Source organism: Biomphalaria glabrata, chromosome 1 (assembly GCF_947242115.1).
Source record: "Biomphalaria glabrata chromosome 1, xgBioGlab47.1, whole genome shotgun sequence".
NCBI lineage: Eukaryota > Metazoa > Mollusca > Gastropoda > Planorbidae > Biomphalaria > Biomphalaria glabrata.
Window position 1 is genome coordinate 86,621,999 of NC_074711.1, and position 16,925 is coordinate 86,638,923.

A 16,925-nucleotide genomic window follows, 5' to 3' on the forward strand; every position below is an offset into this window, starting at 1 on the left:
TTTCATAAGTTTTATCCTTCCTGTTCCCCCCCCCCCCCCTCTACTCTATTCCATCCCCGAGACGAGATGGCTTGCGTTGTTCTGCTCTGTCTCTCTACACCATTTTTTCTTATCCTCTCTCTCTTTCTCTCTCTCTCTCTCCTCTTTTGATCACAGCCAGGAAAATAAAATTAACCAAAAAACAATTCTAATCATGAGGAGGATGTTTTATAAATGGAGGCAAGACTTACCAAGTGGATCAAATAGTAATGGACCACTTTTTTTTTCTCTCTCTCTCTCTCTGAAGTAATGCAAACGGATGGTAGAAACTATTAACTGTGGCTGGTGCCCGGTGTTCACGACTGCATGCCAAGTGAGTCCCTAGACCCTGCGAGGGGAGAAGAGAGGGGGACAGCATAATACTCAGCTGGCCAATGGATATTATCAAGCTTTTTGGAAAGTCACTGGGGAAATAATCATCAGGATGAAATAGCTGTGTTATGGAGAAGATCAAGTCGAACAATAAATAGATGTGAAATAAAAGAACTTGAAGCATTAGCTTGGCTGAGAAAACCAATTTGTTTATAATTGCATCAAAATGTACATAGATCTGTTCCAATTTGTTTGCAATATTTATATTTACAGGCTTATGTCATTTTTATGATAATTTTGTCCGGATCGGAGGATGCTAACAAGAAAGTTTTCTAGAAACCTTATCACTAATGCATGGGCTCTTATAGGGCTGTAAGCTGATTAAAAATGAATGATGAGTGTAAAATGTTGACTTCGGTGTTGAGCCATATTAGGTCACGCTGGCCTTTGCTTGTTATGCCTGGCCACTGCACATTGTCTATCTCAAAGCTGTAGAATGTTTTGTAGAAAATAAAACCAGAATGTTGTTTTCAGCTTAGTTCATAGTCTGGTCTGTTTTTTGGCTTGGTGCTGACCTATTAGTTCATCAGTTTTTTGTGGGTGTTTTGTCTCGAGCTCTTGTGTTTTTGCTTCATAAGCTCTGTCTTGTGTTTTTGTTTGTCCTTTTGTCCCGGGTCTTATTGTGTTACTTTGGGACATAGCTCTTCTTGTTTTTTGACCTTTGGCTCGTGTTTATGTTGAAGCACGTATACAGCCGATTGACTAGGGTGCTGTCCGACGTCTAGCTCACCCTCGTATTGACATTATTAAAATAGAACGTTTAGGCTATCATATCAGTCATTGATATGTTTCTTTTCTCTTTAATGTATACCTATATATAAATGCATCTTTTTTTTTTTGTTTAGTAATAGAGGAGAAGGTTTAGGGAACAACTATTTAGTCATTCTGTTGTCATTTGTTTAACTCCCCTTGTTTTCCTACCTATTCAGATGGCAGACTTGAGAATCCCTTTGACACTAGGGGCTGTGCAGTGTAATGCCTTTTCTATTGTTTCCCTCATTTTTTAGTTGTTTTTTATTTATTTATTTTTTTTAATTTACTACTCCACCTGCATACACTTTTTTTCTACATTTTTTACATGGCAATATTTTTTGACAAATTGTCATTTTTTTTTAATCTACTTTTACCATCATATTTTTTCTACAACTTTAACAAGATTTTTTTTTTTCTTGACATTTTTATTGAGACATTATGTCAGTACATGTTTGGCTTTAGGTTTTTACAACATGCTGATACTTTTGTTTCCATTTTTATCTCAACTTAGCGTGAGTTATGTTTTCCTTACATTGAATCTAGGCCATTGCTTTTTGACACACAAATATTTTACAGTGGCATGCTTTGTTGTGTAAAGTTCATTAAATTTGATTTGAGCAGTTGAATAAATCAAATCTAAAGGATTTGTACTTTTTTTTAAATACAAATACAATTTTTGTCTAGTATAATTTTTCTTCTGTCCTGCAATTATATATATATATATATTATTATTTTTTAAAGTTTCCTAGTTTTTTGTTTGTTTCCCCCATTTAACTTCTGGGGGTCAAAAGTATTTGCCAGCTTAGTAGACCATCAGAACTCTTGTACAGTAGCTAACAATGACTAGTGCTAGGGATTTAGTGACTTGAGGGTTAGGGTTAGTATTTCAGTGTAATTGTGTGGTAACTGATATCTGTTGATTTAGTGGTATTTTTATTTTGACTCGTCTAGCCATTTCTAGAAAACTCTCATTCAATTTTTTTTTTTTTTTTTGTAATGTAGAAGATAAGAATGTAATATTTAGAAGGCTAGTCATTTTCAAGCAAATTCACTAGTAAGCAAAATGTAGAAATAAAGAAGCCCGTAAGCATGTTGAAGGCTAAGTCACATTATTTTGTAATCATTACTTTCAAATGTACATTCTGTAATTGGGCTTGATCTGCCCACGTTTCCAATACAATCACTCAACAAAAGCCCGCCAGTACAAAAGGGAACATTAGAATTGATATACATAACATTTGGGTTTTATTTACTCCTGTGTTGATTTGTCTTCTTTTTTTTTTACTCCAATATATAGATATATTTACATATATATATATATATATATTTTTCTATGACTTCCATTCTGCTTTTGTTGCCTTCATGAAATATGCTTGTGATGTAGTCTACCCACATGGAAAGATCCAGTTGTTGCTACCTTAATCTTGCCAAATTATTTAGTTGGCCACTTTTCTTGTGCCTCATTTTGATGTGCACGTTTGGATTCCCAGGCACACGTTGTGAATTAAATTTTAGACTAAAAAGAACATTCGCTAAAATACTTTTTTTGTCCCCCCCCCCCCCTCCCAAAGTTGTAACCTAATTTGTTCAGTAGCAAGAATTTAATGGATTAACAAAGTGATAATAACTACACACATACAGCATCTCTAAAACGTTTTTATAAACTATTTCCCATAAACACATAGTCCAGTCGTTTGTTCATGTTAATTAATTAACCTTGGGCAAGGCTGTTTCTTTTCTAACACTTTTTACTTAGTTCAATTTTTTTTTTTTTTTTAATTTCATACTTTTATTTTATATTTGCTTTAGCAGGAACTCTCTTTAAGATATTTCTTTTCTCGTTTGTGGGATTTCCTTGTTGTTATTTATAGAATAGTTCTACCGTAGAGAGATCTGGAGTTTGTGCATAAATAGAATGGCTTAGAGAGAACCGATGGCATGTTAGAATATTGATACTGTTTAGAGAACTGGACTTTGTGTTATAATTTCTTGGGTGGGGCGAACTGGATATATTAAAAAGAATTTCCACTATAGGCTGAACTGAGATTTCATTGCAATGTTCCTACACTAAAGAGAACTGTGGATGTATTTAGAAAATATTACATTTGTAGAGAAAACTCAAATGTGTGTACTTGACTTTTTTAACTGCATTATCTACATATCTTCTTTCTCAGAGATTGTAAAATCATACGTGACCCAGCCACAATGAAATCCAGAGGTTATGGCTTTGTCTCATATGTAAATAAACAGGTAATGACATAACTTTGTAGGGCTTGAGTTCTTATGTTTATGAGGGAGGAGGAGGAGTTTGTCCAGCTGTAACCCTTCGATTGTAGATACATGATTAATTGCTTAACTTGTTCAAAACATAAAAGCTTACCATTAGCTTACATACCTACATTTAATCATTATTATAGGAAGAAATTGATATTAATTTTTTTTTTAACTGAAACTAAGAATTATTTTTTTCACTTGTTTGTCAAAATAGGAAATGAAGGGTTAAAATATCTTGCTGTTTCTTAAAACCATAGTAAATGTCTATATTTTGAAATTGCTATCTTCATTCAGGATGCAGAGGCTGCCATAAACCAGATGAATAATCAGTGGTTAGGAACTCGGCCAATACGAACCAATTGGGCTACAAGAAAGCCACCGGCACCTGTAGTCAAAGAAAGTAAGGCACTCCCCTTCATCTGATTATATTTTGTTCCTGGTAGAATTAATTTTTTCGTCTTTTTCCTAATACTAATTGTGTCTTCAAGCTTATTTTATAATCTCTCATTTTTAAGCTTTATCTTCAAATAGCTTTAGTAAGTAAGGTTTGTTTGTGATTTTCAGATGCTAAGCCATTGATTTATGATGAAGTATTTGGCCAATCCAGTCCAACTAATTGTACAGTCTACTGTGGAGGTGTTACTACTGGCCTGACAGGTAAATTGTGCCTTGTAGCCAACATGTCAATTAACACATGCAAGCAATGCTTGTAGCACTATAATTATGGACACTTTTGTGGTTAAGATTTTTTTTTAAATAATTATGTGCATGAGCTGCTTAAGTTGACATCTGTATGTGGAAATAAGTCTACCCTAAACTTTCTGCATAACCAGATGTTTATGAAAAAAATTACATGCAATTTTAACTATTTGACAATATTGTTGGCTATCACACGTTTAATAAGGTTTCAGTGGATCTTGATAGCAAAACAAGCACTCAGTTTTGATCTCTTGGGACTTGTCAGAAACAATTTATAGTTATCCTTTTTTTTTTATTTGAGCCGATATAAGGTTGAGAACCACTGCTGGATTTGATACAGACATCCCAAGACTCCTATATCACAACCCTAAACCAGGGCAGGGGGAAGAAGGGGAGGAGAGTCTATTACCACCACCACTGGTCATAAATTATTGAAGCTCACACCCTACAAAAACAGGGGAAATAACCTTTTTTTTTTCAATTACTCAATCTTTGCTAGTGCCTTGTTCTCCCTGTGTTGGTCTGAGTTAGAGATAGGCTTACTGTCACTAATAATCTCCCCCTAGCCCTTCTTTTAATACTAGAGGCTAGTTGGACAGTGAGATGTTGTCCTGTATACTAAAATAGGCCCCATGTCTAGTCTACTGCATGGCATTGTTTACTTTTTTTAAACAGCATTTTTTTTTTGTATTAAAACTGGTAAATACTGTTAGAGTGAGGGGGGGGGGACAAAATGAGGGGGATACATGCTTTGTGGACTTAGACTAGACCTATTACTTATTCTGTTGGCAGTAGCCTTGCCTTTGCTGGAGGCAGTCATTGAGTTTCTTACTCTGTACAATGTGATTACAATTAGACAAGTTGACACCCTTGATCTCCCTGACAATAAATCTCCTGCTAACTTGATTTCTTTGTCCCGCTGGCTTTAATGCAATGCTCATTAAGGGGGCAGGTAATTTTTACTTTCCAGTCAGGAGATAAAAAAGATGTTTTTAGCTGGAGCAAAAACTGTTAGGAAGGTTTAGTGGGGAAAAAGGGGGGGGGGGGAAATGAAGGTAGCTGACTGGTATTTGAATGAGAGCTCTTGGGTGAAGAGGGAAGGGAGGACACTCACATTACACACAAAAAAAAAAAAAAGATAAAAAAATCAATGATTCTAGAGCTCTGTGTCTTTAGGGATTTGAATACAATTTGATTATGTGGCTAAGATGAAGTAGTGGGGGAAGCCAGTGTTGTTGTGGCTGAGTTCAAATATTATTGTGGGCATTCACTTCAATTTGCTTAGTTCTTCAGTTGTTTTTTTTTTTACTGGGCTGGGTAGGAAACTGAGAACAAAAGAAGGAAGGGGGGGGGGGGGTGGAGACGGTTAGGATTTACATTGAGATGAATCAAGAGATTTATCTTGAGGTCAGATATTGGTCACAGTAATGTTAATTACAGAATTTTTTTCATCCTTGTTTTTTATAAAGTCTAGATTCTCTGCTGATGTTATATTTATATATATGTCTCCTTCTGTCTCGGAAGACAATGGATGCGCCCAGATGTATTCTATACTATATTCTTGTTGCAATCTCTAATTTTGTTGTATTCTATAATGTTGCAGTAATCTCTTCTGTTGGTCTATATTATGATATTGCTCAAAATGTATTCTCAGGGCCGGTCATAACAATTGCGGGGCCCTTTGCGAAATGGATTTGCGCGAGGCCTAGTTTGTGTAGGGATAAGGATAATAAGTGAAAATTAAGATTTTGTATTAGAAAATAAATTCGTCTTTCCATTTTATTCATTCTTTACTACATACAAAATCATGATCAAATTAAAAAAAAAATCGCTTTTGATTTTTTAAAAAGATATCAAGATAGATTTAAATCTATATTTATATGCCAGTGACTCTTATAGTAAAAAAAAAAAAATAAATAATGGAACTTCCGGTTTTGGTTAAAATTCGCCCTATTATTACATTTTTATTAAATGAAAGCTTTTTATATCGCGCGTCAAATAGTTGTTTTCTATATTAAATGACACACCAAAATGACAATTTTGTCTATTTTTCCTGGATATTTCCATGAGTTTTCAGGAGATAAAGAATTAGTGTGGGGCCTTTGAAAGTGGGGGGTGGTTGCAGTGGCCTATGGCCGGCCCTGCCTATTCTATGATGTATCATCATATAATCTAAAATGTATCATCCTGCATTCTATGATGTATCATCATGTATTCTATGATGTATCATCCTGCAATCACTAATGTATATTTGTGTTGGTTACAGAGGAACTAATGAGGAAAACATTTGCACCTTATGGCACCATTCAAGAAGTGAGAGTTTTTAAAGACAAGGGTTATGCCTTTATAAGGTATTCAATCGTCTCTACTGGCTAATCTATCTGTTTCATATTATCTAGACAACATTGTTTTAGTTCACTTCACACATTTGTTCTCTGTATGTGTATGTACTGACACAATTGCTTATACTTATTATTTTGTAGGTTCAGCTCAAAAGAAGCAGCCACACAGGCCATCTGTGCCGTCCATGGTACCACTGTCAGTGATCAACCGGTCAAATGCTCTTGGGGCAAAGAGTCCAATGACTCCAATCCTTCCAGTCAACAGTCAACATCCAGCAGTGTAAGTTTCAGTTAAGCAAATCTTTTTATGTAGGTAGCTACTCACTCTTTGAGACAGTCATCATGCCAGTTGCTACTCACCCAAGTTTTAGTCATTGTACAAGTGGCCCACATAGCCCTATAATAGTATAGACATCTTGGGTATTCTTGTTGTTAGCACGGCTTACACCAGTGAGGAATGTCCTCTCCTTGTCAGAGTGAGTTCCTAGTTCTCACTTGAGTGGCCAGCTTCTCTTGACCTGCTGGCTCAACCTCCTTTCCCATTTTCCCATTAATTGTAAGGTGGCTACTTGGAGGTCGAGCTCTTTAGAAAGACCGGTTCTGGTAACTGTGTTACATTGTCAAGATTTTATGGAAAATGGAAAGAGAAAAAAGGAGTTGCAGCCCTTTGGCATTGTTTTTTTTTTTAGGGACGATAATGAATATACAGTTAATGATACCTTTTTATATAAAAAAAGTAAAAGCAAAGTATCATTTTTAGACCTTGCTACCTCTAGGGCAGATGATATAAAGGTGATCAGTTTCAATAGCTAATGTTAAACAAGGATATCATGTGGCCACCACAGCGAACAACGTACTTTCCCCAACTAATGTTGGGACCAATTAGAGTTGAGTGGACTCAGGGGCATTCTTAAAATCATGAAATTCAAAATCCCAGTTATCGCAGAGCTTCAAATCTGAGACCCCCCCCCCACCCCACCAAACCCCTAGATTCTGAAGCCACCACACACACCCCATATTTAATGAGCCCTAATGAGTTTCTTTATTTAGAAGCTATCCATATGAAAAAATTGTATTGTTTGTAAATAGATAACGGAAATTAAATACTAATTTTTAAAAAAACATTTTTCATTTTCTATATTGAAGAAATGTTAGTTTGAATAGATTGTGTTGCTAGCATGTATGTATAGATTATTGGATGAGCTTGTTGCTAGATGTATGGTGGGGGAGTGTAGATTATTGAATGAGTTTGTTGTTTATGTGGTGTTAATCTTTTTGTTTTTCTCTCTCTCTCTCTCTCAGCCTCCAGTAGTTATGCTACCCTCACAGCAGCAACAGCCTATTGCAGCCACGCCAGCTGCTAATCCCTATGGCCAATTCTATAACATGGGATATTACCAGGGCACTCCATATGCAGCCACTGCCCCCACATACCAGGGCACCGTACCTGCGCAGGCCACCCAATACATTCCTGCTGCACATGGCCAGTGGCCAGGGTACTCAAGCTATCAAGCCTATGGGTAAGTCGAAGTATTTCAAAGATTTTAAAAATTGCTGTACAAGCTGTTTACATCACCCACCTGCATGTTGTATAGCACTAGACTCAGATTGTTTATCTGAGTCTTTAGCTTCAAAAGGAAAGGTCTCAGTCCTAATGAGATTAAGAACATTGAAAAGTAAAGCAATAGTTGAAAAGGGTTTCTACTACATCAACAGAGATCCTGTGGCGTATATGCAAATGTTTTCTCAGCAGCAAATAAATCTGCTCATGCATTAACTAATTCAGCTGAGGAACAATACAAAATCCTGTTTCAAAAACAAAAATATGCTTATGTAGTTGTCAAATACTAGTCCTTCAAATACATGCTGCTCATTAATTTGCTTTGTTGTTCCATGAAAGTTGCCTTAAAATTTGTTTTTAAGTTTTAAACTTTTTTTTTTTTCAGTATTAACACTAGTTAATGAATTCTAATACTGATCAACTATTTAAACACTGAAACACAACTCGGGGCGCAGGCTAAAATAAAATATTTTTAAAAAATTATAAAAATGTAAAATTAGCCCATCAGAATAAAACACTACTAAAAGAAGTAAAACCCCCCAAAAAAGTTCTAAGCCAACTCTTCTATACAGTTGATATTTAAGTTTTGATACTTCTATTCAGTTGATATAAAGAGTTGAAAACGTTGACTCTGGCCAATCTAATCAAACCTAATGTGTGTCTGTATTCCAGGAGCATGAATATCCCCATGAGCCAATATGCAGGCATCCAGGTCCAGCCTGGTCAACAGCAACAGTTCACTGGACAAGGCCAGGGCATGGTCGGCTACCCCATGGCGCAGGGTGAGAGTGACAATTTACCTATACCAGACTCATAGATCAGTGAAATGGCCGCAGGTCATCCAGACCAATTGACTAAAACCTTTTGGCTTTGAAAACAACGTTTCTTTGTTCTACATTTATTTAATGCACTTTAAAAAAAAGAAAGAAAAAAAAAGACACCCATTTCTAAATAACAAGATAACCGAAGTGTGACACCCCCCCACCCCCACAGCTTGCTGGACATGAAGTGTGAGCCCAGCTTGCTGGACATGTTACTTAACCACTAAATGAAACGTGTTAACTTAAGAGTGTCTCTACTTGCCACGTAATTAGCTTGCATTGAATGTTTCCTAAATTTTTTTTCTTCATTGTTCTTTTTCCATTTTTTTTATCACCATTTAGAATGTACTTCCATAAGCTTCTTAGGTAGAAATATTTTTAACATTTAGTTTCAAAAAAATCAGGAGTTACAAATGAACCATTAGAAAGTTTAGCTTTTTTTTTTTTAAAGATAATTTTTATGTGTGTGTGTGTGTGCTTTTTGCCTGCTTCATGTATTGTGGCAAGTAGAGACATCTTAGACTTGTCATTTTGAAAATCATGTCATTAGAAAGTCAATTTGTAGGAAATTTCAAATTTGTCAGATATTACGCACAAAAAAAAAAAAAAATTTGTCTAGTTAAATATACAAATTTCCGATAGTTATGATAGATTTTTTGTTTTGTTAAAAAAAAAAGTTTGTAGCCAATCTCATTTATTGTTAGATAAAAAAAAAATAGATTTGGCTCAATGATCTTTTGTAATTTACATCTGAATAAAAACACAAATTCTTATAAACTTATCAAAGTGCAGCAACCATTCCAGAAGCTTATGAATTCATCAGCTTCTTCTTGTTTTTTTCAATACAAAAGCAAATCCAAATTTTGTTTAATCCTGGAGTATATAAAAAGAAATGCAGAATAATTTATTCCCCCATCCTCCCAAAAAATCCCAGTTGACTTGAAGTCTCATAAGTAAACATCAGAACTTCCTTGTTGTCATCATCTCATACACTACCATTGATGTTAATTATTTCTCTCTTTTTTTTTTTTTACTAGGAGATAGTGACAATTATGGTATTTTTTTTTTTTTTTGTTTCATTGTTTTCCTTTGATTTCCACATTTATTTTTTTTTAAAACCATCATTTTACAGGATTTTATTTTCCATTTTTAAAAGAAATCGTTTTCCTTTTTTAATTAAGTTTTTTTTTTCTTTACATATTTTTTTTTTTTTTTTTTCGACTTTGTTGCTTTTGTTTCCCTTCAATTTGATGTGGCATAAATAATGTTCCCATGTTTATACCGTTCTTCAAGTAAAGCTTTTTTTTTAAAGTCAATAATTTGATAGGAAGTACATTAATAAAATCTGACGACTTCCTTTTGAATTGCCACACTGCATAGTAAACTCTGAAAAGGGATGGTTTTAAGGAATTATTCACAAAAACTGCTCATAAAATCTTATTTGGACAGTCCTTTCGTCCTGTTGTTTTTGTCGTTGGCCTTTGGAGCTTCATCAGACTGTCTGTCATTTTTGTGAGTGAAAGAAAACTTGTATCATCATTTGTCACCTCTTGTCATTTCAACTAATCTACATTGTTCTGGTATTAAAATCCTTCAATTTAATCATAAGCTCACATATCTAAAAAAAAATTTTAAGAAGTCTATTGTTATTGTGGAGACCGTCCCCATCTTAAAATGGCACCATTGATATAACCTTGATCATTTCTCTGTCTTGTCTGGCCATGTAGATGAATCAGATTCCTATGTTGAAGGATGATGATGGCGGTTGCCTTTTGTTAAACCATAGGTATTATAGGTATGTAAGACAGTCGGTGGTATATTTTGACGCAGCCTGCTGTGATGCACAAAGCTGCTTATTTCCTGTTGTAGTTGAAACACAAAACTTTTTTTTTTCCAAAGTGCTTTGTTTGTTTGTTGCCAGCTTTTTCCACAGCAGATTGTTCTCAAAGTGTGCCACTAGGGATCGCATGTGACTACTATTTGCCAGTTTGTCTACTCAGTAACCTTAACACATGTTTGTTATCACACTGAGTGTGTGTGTGTGACAGCCTTGGCATTAGAGGGACATTTATGCTTGACCGAAAACGTTTTTGTATTCAACTAACTAGAGGTCACGTGTACTTTCTCTCTCTCTCTCTATCTCTCAATAATCTGCTCTTGAAAATGTGTAACCCAGCTCTTTTAGAGACAGTTTTGTTGTGTGTGTGTGTGTGTCGCTACTATTTAACAATGTCCGTAGTTGTGTTCACACATAATATGCTGAAACATGTTCGGGGAGTGCACCCCTGATTTATGTTACCATAGAAACAACTTTATATATATATATATGTATGTATTTGATAATAACTATTTGTACACTGTTTAACTCTCTCTTCTCTGTACTACATATATTATACTCTAGCCAATAGTACTACCTGTGTGTTGACCCTGGGCATGGGACAATATTCTGTTGGATTTTACATTGCGATGAAGAAGTCTGGGCTATTTATCTACAAAGAAATAAATTCAAATAGTCATGCAATATTATACTATTAGTTACATAAAAGAGTAATTTGACCTAAATTTTTTTTTTATCAATTTAAGATTTAAATAATAATCTCAGTTATTTAGCATCAATGAATATTTAATGTTTTAATTACCTTATTATTGTAGATGGCTTAGATAAACTAGTACGGTATGATAATAATTTCTTGACTTCTAGTTGTATGATATTTGAACACCTTACCTAAGAATACAAAATAATCATTATTAAATTTTAATTGGACTTGATGTTTATAGACCAGCAGAAAATATTTTCTTTATTCTTGTAATGAACAACAAAAAACTATTTCCATATAAATTCAAAAGTATTTGGGGGATGGAGTGCCATGTCTGTGGACATGTTGTCATTATCACAGGTGTAGAAGACACTTTAAGTTTTTTTGAAACCTTTGTGATCTTTTGTTATCAAAGATTGATGTTCTGATAACAAGTTTAAAAAAAAAAAAAAAGGCCAAATCACTGATCTAAGCTTGGTATAGGGGCATTTTTTTTTTATTTATATATTTTTTTCTTTTATTTTTTTCCTTTTTATATCACTTCCTCCTGGTAGATGTAGCTAATGCTTGGATCTGCTAGTTGTAGAGAATTTCAGTTGCTTCCCTTATCACTTTCTCACTCTTGTCTTGTAATAGCTTATTCTCTAGTAATAACACATGTACTATCATTAAATAATACTTTTTTAAATTGACATTTGATTGGGAGGGAGGAGCTATCCTTTCCCTCACCCTACCCTTGTTTTCTTTCCAAGTCTGGCCTCATCATGCCCAGTTTTTATGTTTGGGTTGATCTCTTTCCATAATTTTCTTGTCAGACCTTCATTAAAAGAAACAACTTCTGACCTACGAGTAGTTGAAGCATTAAAAGATTTTATACCCAGTACGATCATTGTCTTCCGTTGTATGGCGGAATCATTTTTTTTTTAAATGTTTAAACTCCTCCCTTTTGTTGTCAACCTTCTCCATTGTATTCACAGGTCTCCCTGATAACTAGGTCAAAGAAGAAGAAAGTAGGTCACTTAACTGGCTTTAACTTCCAAACACTATTTCAATGTCTTTAACTACTTGGCAAATAGTAAAAAAAAAAAAAAAGTTTTAAAAGCTTCAACTACTTAATAGCTCCAACTATTCTTCCATCCCAGTCTAACAGATGTTTTCAATCAACAGATTCTATTCCTATTCTAGTGCGATGGTGTGAGTTCATTTCTTCCTGCATGTTACCCATCACTTCGGCTTTTTTTTTTACAAGTTTTTTTTGTGTGTGTGGTTAGCATGCATATTCAATTAACATTTTATGATTTATATTTTTTTTAATACATTTGTTACCATTCAATATCCTAGGTTTGTATATTTATGTAAATAATTCAAGATTAAAAATAAAGTTTAATTAATGTCATAGTTGGTATGTTGGGTGTTCCAACCAGTTGGCTAGAGCTTAGAGATCCAAGTTTTAAGCAAAGTAGTTTTAAAGCTCATTTTGGGCTGGATAAAAGGAAAAAAAGAGGGGGGGTGGAGCTCCATAAAAATGTTTATTAAAACACTGTTAATAACAAAAACAATTAGGCCTACTAGTTGAGACTAAACTCTTGACTTATGTTTCCATGACACAAAGTTGTACTCACTACTGTTGAATTGTTGTTTTAACTTACACTAACCATCAATATCTAGTTCAGTAAGTAATAGGGATGAAATATTCAGGACTATCACTGGGGCTGTAAAGTGGTTTTAGGCATTGAACTTTCTCTGAGAATTGACAGTGAAATGAACTTGTTTTAGCCAACACGTTTAGCTAGTTTAGTGGACCAATGCTGAAAAGAGTCGAAGCAAACATTTGTTTGGATTTGTCTTTGAACCTTTTTCCTATACTCCCATCAAATCATTCAACTAGTTAGATCAAGGGGAGATCAATGCTTACTGACTTTATTCTCAATGTATAATAAACCTTCTCACTTTGAGTTCACCTCCCGACCCGGCACCTTGTTTGTCAGAGAAAATAATGGACCAAAATGATCTTTTCAGTAATGTGACCATTCACTAAACATAGCCCACTACTTAATGTGATAAAGCCTTAACGTAGCAATATCAATAAGCCCATGAAACTTACATTATTAATAAAAGGCTGGACTATTTGGCTCAACTGTTTCTATTGTTTGTTTTTTTTCACAGGCTTTCAGCCGGCCCAGTAACCTTTATTTAAAATTGTAGATGAAACATTGGACAGGAGACCACAATCAAGTTTTTTTTTTTTTTTTTAAATAAATGAAGAGAAAGAAAATTTAAATACCAGAAGAAATATCAAGACTCACATCAACTAGGCATGGACATGTTCCCACAGTGCAGAAACCTGTTGAGACTAGTGAAGACATTATGTGTATGGTGTAGTGAACAAGTGTTTCTGAATGCCATTCCAAGACTCATACACCTAGAAACTGCTGCCATGAGACTTTATCATTCACATGGTCTTGTGTTTTGGCATTCAAGTGACCAACATAGTAGTTAGTAGTGTTTGTTGGTTTCATCCCCTCCCTCCCCCCCACCTACCCCCCCCCCCCCCCCTGCCTCCCCCCTTTTTTTTTCCTTCTCAGACAAACTATGCTCATTGGATATGTGTCAGAATGTGTTTGATCCATGTTACTATTATCATTACAAATGTTGACTGTGAGGCTTATTACATAATTAATTGTTCAAATGTCTGTCCTAATTGTGTCTCTTGTTTATACACACATATATATATAAATATATTATAAATGAAAAACATTTCTTTGTCAAATGTACATTAAAGATTGTGTCCACTGGGAAGGAAAAAAAACTGTATTAGCTGACTGTGTACTAAGTTAGTGTCTTGTTTTGTTCAATTGCTAATGAAAGGGGGACAAAAAACTACAAAGATAGAAACCAATTTAAAACTGTTTCTGCTTGCTGATGCTGTATTCAATGTAGCAAGCACAGGAATCGTGGTTTGGTTTTGTTGTTATTTACATTGATTCTATTGTGAATGTTGTATCCAATTCCTAAGTTGGAAAGGTAGACTACTAGAATGTATTGTCTAATTAAGTTGTAGGTCTGTGGTCATTCCTTTAGCTCTTAGATTTATGTTCTTGCATGGTGGTCTCCAGACAGATGAGAGAGAGTGTGTGACGAATGCTTTGTACAGAAAGTAGGATCACTGAAGTCTTTAATTATACCCAGTGGTCAGACCTTTTGAGAATTTCCTCCATTCTTCAACTGTAACTTTATTGAGCTGTTCATGTCGAAGTGAATATGTACCCTTGAATAAATTGTTTCTTATTCATTGATAGACCAACATTGATTTGAGTCTCAAGTTTGTAAGTTCTAATTACATTTTTTTTTTGTAACAAATTTTTGAAAAGAAAAAAAAAACAACAGACTCAAATTTGTATTGTTTCCTTCTGGAATAGTTCAAGCTCTTAATGTCATTGTGTATGTCATAAGGCAGTTCCAAGTTGACCAAGTGTTTTTTGTTTTAATCAACTTAGAAGAGGAAATTCTCAAAATTATCTATTTTATAAAAATAAAAAAAAAATGTGAAAAAAAAAAAAATGGTTTTGGGCTGTTACTGTTACTATTCTATGCCTATGTGTCTGTGCAGGATGGATTGAAGTGAGTCTCTATGTTTTGTGTAATGTTGATGCCTTGAAACCATTCTCTCATTAATGTGTCATTCTCAAAACCTATCTGAAATTTCTCTAACCAGATAGTTGGCGTTACCGTACCTCCACGGTAGAATGCTAAAGTTTAGTAGCTGTCCTCACATTTTGATGTAGCAATGCCCTAATACAAAACCTACAAGTCTGTGAAAAATTTTAGTGTCTAAAAGAAATAATCAAATGCGAAATTCTTTAACAGTGTAGATAACTCTAAAATTGACTAATCTGAATTTGAAAGTCTTTAATAGAACACCCAAAATGGTGATTCCTCTCAGTTAGTGGTTTCTCTGTTCTATAGTTCCCAGGTCTGGGCTAGCTTTCACACATCCCCCCAGAAGTATTTAATGAAGTGCTTTTATTAACAATTATTGAAAGTGATCTCATTGATTCCACTTAAGTTCCAGCACTTCCCACTAATGAGGTCCCATTATGACATGGCTAGAGAAAATCATCCAGGCCTTGTGTAACAAGAGTTGTCTTCTCATTGTCAATGGATGAATCTTTCTTCATGCCCAAGTCTCATGAGTAGTGAAATACCTTGCCATTTGCTGAAGTTCCAAGTATTGTCAAGTTACTTCCTTGGAGATGTAGACCTTGGTCTAGCACATTTTGTCTAGCTGCTAGCACTTTGATTATATGCAACAATTTGTCTTTTTCTTTAGCTTTGAAAGTTTGTAATTTCTAAATGCTCTGTAGGTTTCCACACTGTTATATTGTCATTTAATAGCAATCGTGAACTAACAACAGGCCACATGTGGAAGCTCTAGACTTAGGTACCTCTCCTCATAGTTCTAAAAGGTGAACCCTTTTTTTTTTTTTTTTCCATGAGAACATTATTGAGGTATTTGATCATGTGTACATATGCAGATAACTTCATGGCATGATGTCAACATTACATATATCATGTAGTGGATATTATATCCATACCTTTGTCATCCATGTATACACCATGTGTGATGGACCCTAGGTCTGTTCCTGTCATCCATGTATCCTTCCCTCTTCTACTCCTCCGTCATCTCTTTCCATGCGGCCATTGAGACACCTCCTCCTCCGACTCAACCCTACATTCAAAGTACCATAAGTTTTATTGTTTTGTGTTAGTTTTGTCCAAAGTTAAAGCCACACACACATACAAAAATATATGCAGGTACCTGTCTTGGTATGTTGTCTTTATGTTAACACCCCTAGTTTGTTTGGCCCCGCCCTCTAGTTCACCACCTCAAAGCTGATTGGTTCAACTGCTAGGAAGTAGATGGCCTTTCCCCCTCTTGTTAGAGCCAATAGAGAGAATACCTTGGTTAATTATTAATAGCACTGCAATCACTGGGGGAGTGAACTCCATGTTGTGTGTATAGAGTGATGGGCTCCCTGTCAGTTGTTTTCTTAAGTTAGCCTACTTGCTGTTGAGACTGTGAACTTGCTCTACTAGATAAAATAAAGACATTGATGGCTGGCATGAATGATATCTCACCTATGTTTCAAGCAAGTGATGAGTAAGGATCCTATAATGTCATTGTGGTTTTGACATGGGAATGTCATTGTATATGTAAATAAAAAAAAATCATTTTTCCACAGTCAAGCTTGTTTGACTTATAAATCTATACAGTTGTTTTGTGTGATACTGGTATTTACTAATGGATGTCTTTTATGTAATGATTTACTAGTGGGTGATTATTCAGCTGGGAACACATGTATAGCTACTATTATCTCTATTATGCTGTGGCATATACTTCATTTGAAGTGCCATAGAATGGAGCGACTGCAACTTTTTAAGAGCTAGGTTTACACATTAGCAATAGAAATCACTGAATAATTTGGATATTATTAAAATGTTACCCACTTTTATGGTATACATGCAA

General features: G+C 34.8%; 1 protein-coding gene across 13 annotated transcripts in view; it reads left to right on the plus strand.

The window, feature by feature from the left end:
* LOC106054289 (nucleolysin TIAR-like) overlaps positions 1 to 16,645 on the plus strand; it is a 118,533-nt gene extending 101,888 nt beyond the window's left edge. For 7 of the 13 annotated variants that reach the window (XM_056018327.1, XM_056018335.1, XM_056018337.1 and 4 more), the window contains 10 exons: positions 3,339 to 3,414; positions 3,733 to 3,838; positions 4,003 to 4,095; positions 6,404 to 6,488; positions 6,621 to 6,759; positions 7,782 to 7,999; positions 8,713 to 8,822; positions 9,899 to 9,916; positions 10,589 to 10,656; positions 13,565 to 16,645. In XM_056018327.1, the coding sequence (XP_055874302.1) occupies positions 3,339 to 3,414; positions 3,733 to 3,838; positions 4,003 to 4,095; positions 6,404 to 6,488; positions 6,621 to 6,759; positions 7,782 to 7,999; positions 8,713 to 8,822; positions 9,899 to 9,916; positions 10,589 to 10,617 (874 nt within the window). In that variant the 3' untranslated portion in view covers positions 10,618 to 10,656; positions 13,565 to 16,645. Of the gene's footprint in view, positions 1 to 3,338; positions 3,415 to 3,732; positions 3,839 to 4,002; positions 4,096 to 6,403; positions 6,489 to 6,620; positions 6,760 to 7,781; positions 8,000 to 8,712; positions 8,823 to 9,898; positions 9,917 to 10,588; positions 10,657 to 12,375; positions 12,409 to 12,565; positions 12,593 to 13,564 lie in introns of all 13 variants that reach the window. The other 6 variants (XM_056018334.1, XM_056018328.1, XM_056018329.1 and 3 more) reach the window with 6 other exon arrangements.
* The last annotated feature ends 280 nt before the right edge of the window (positions 16,646 to 16,925 follow it).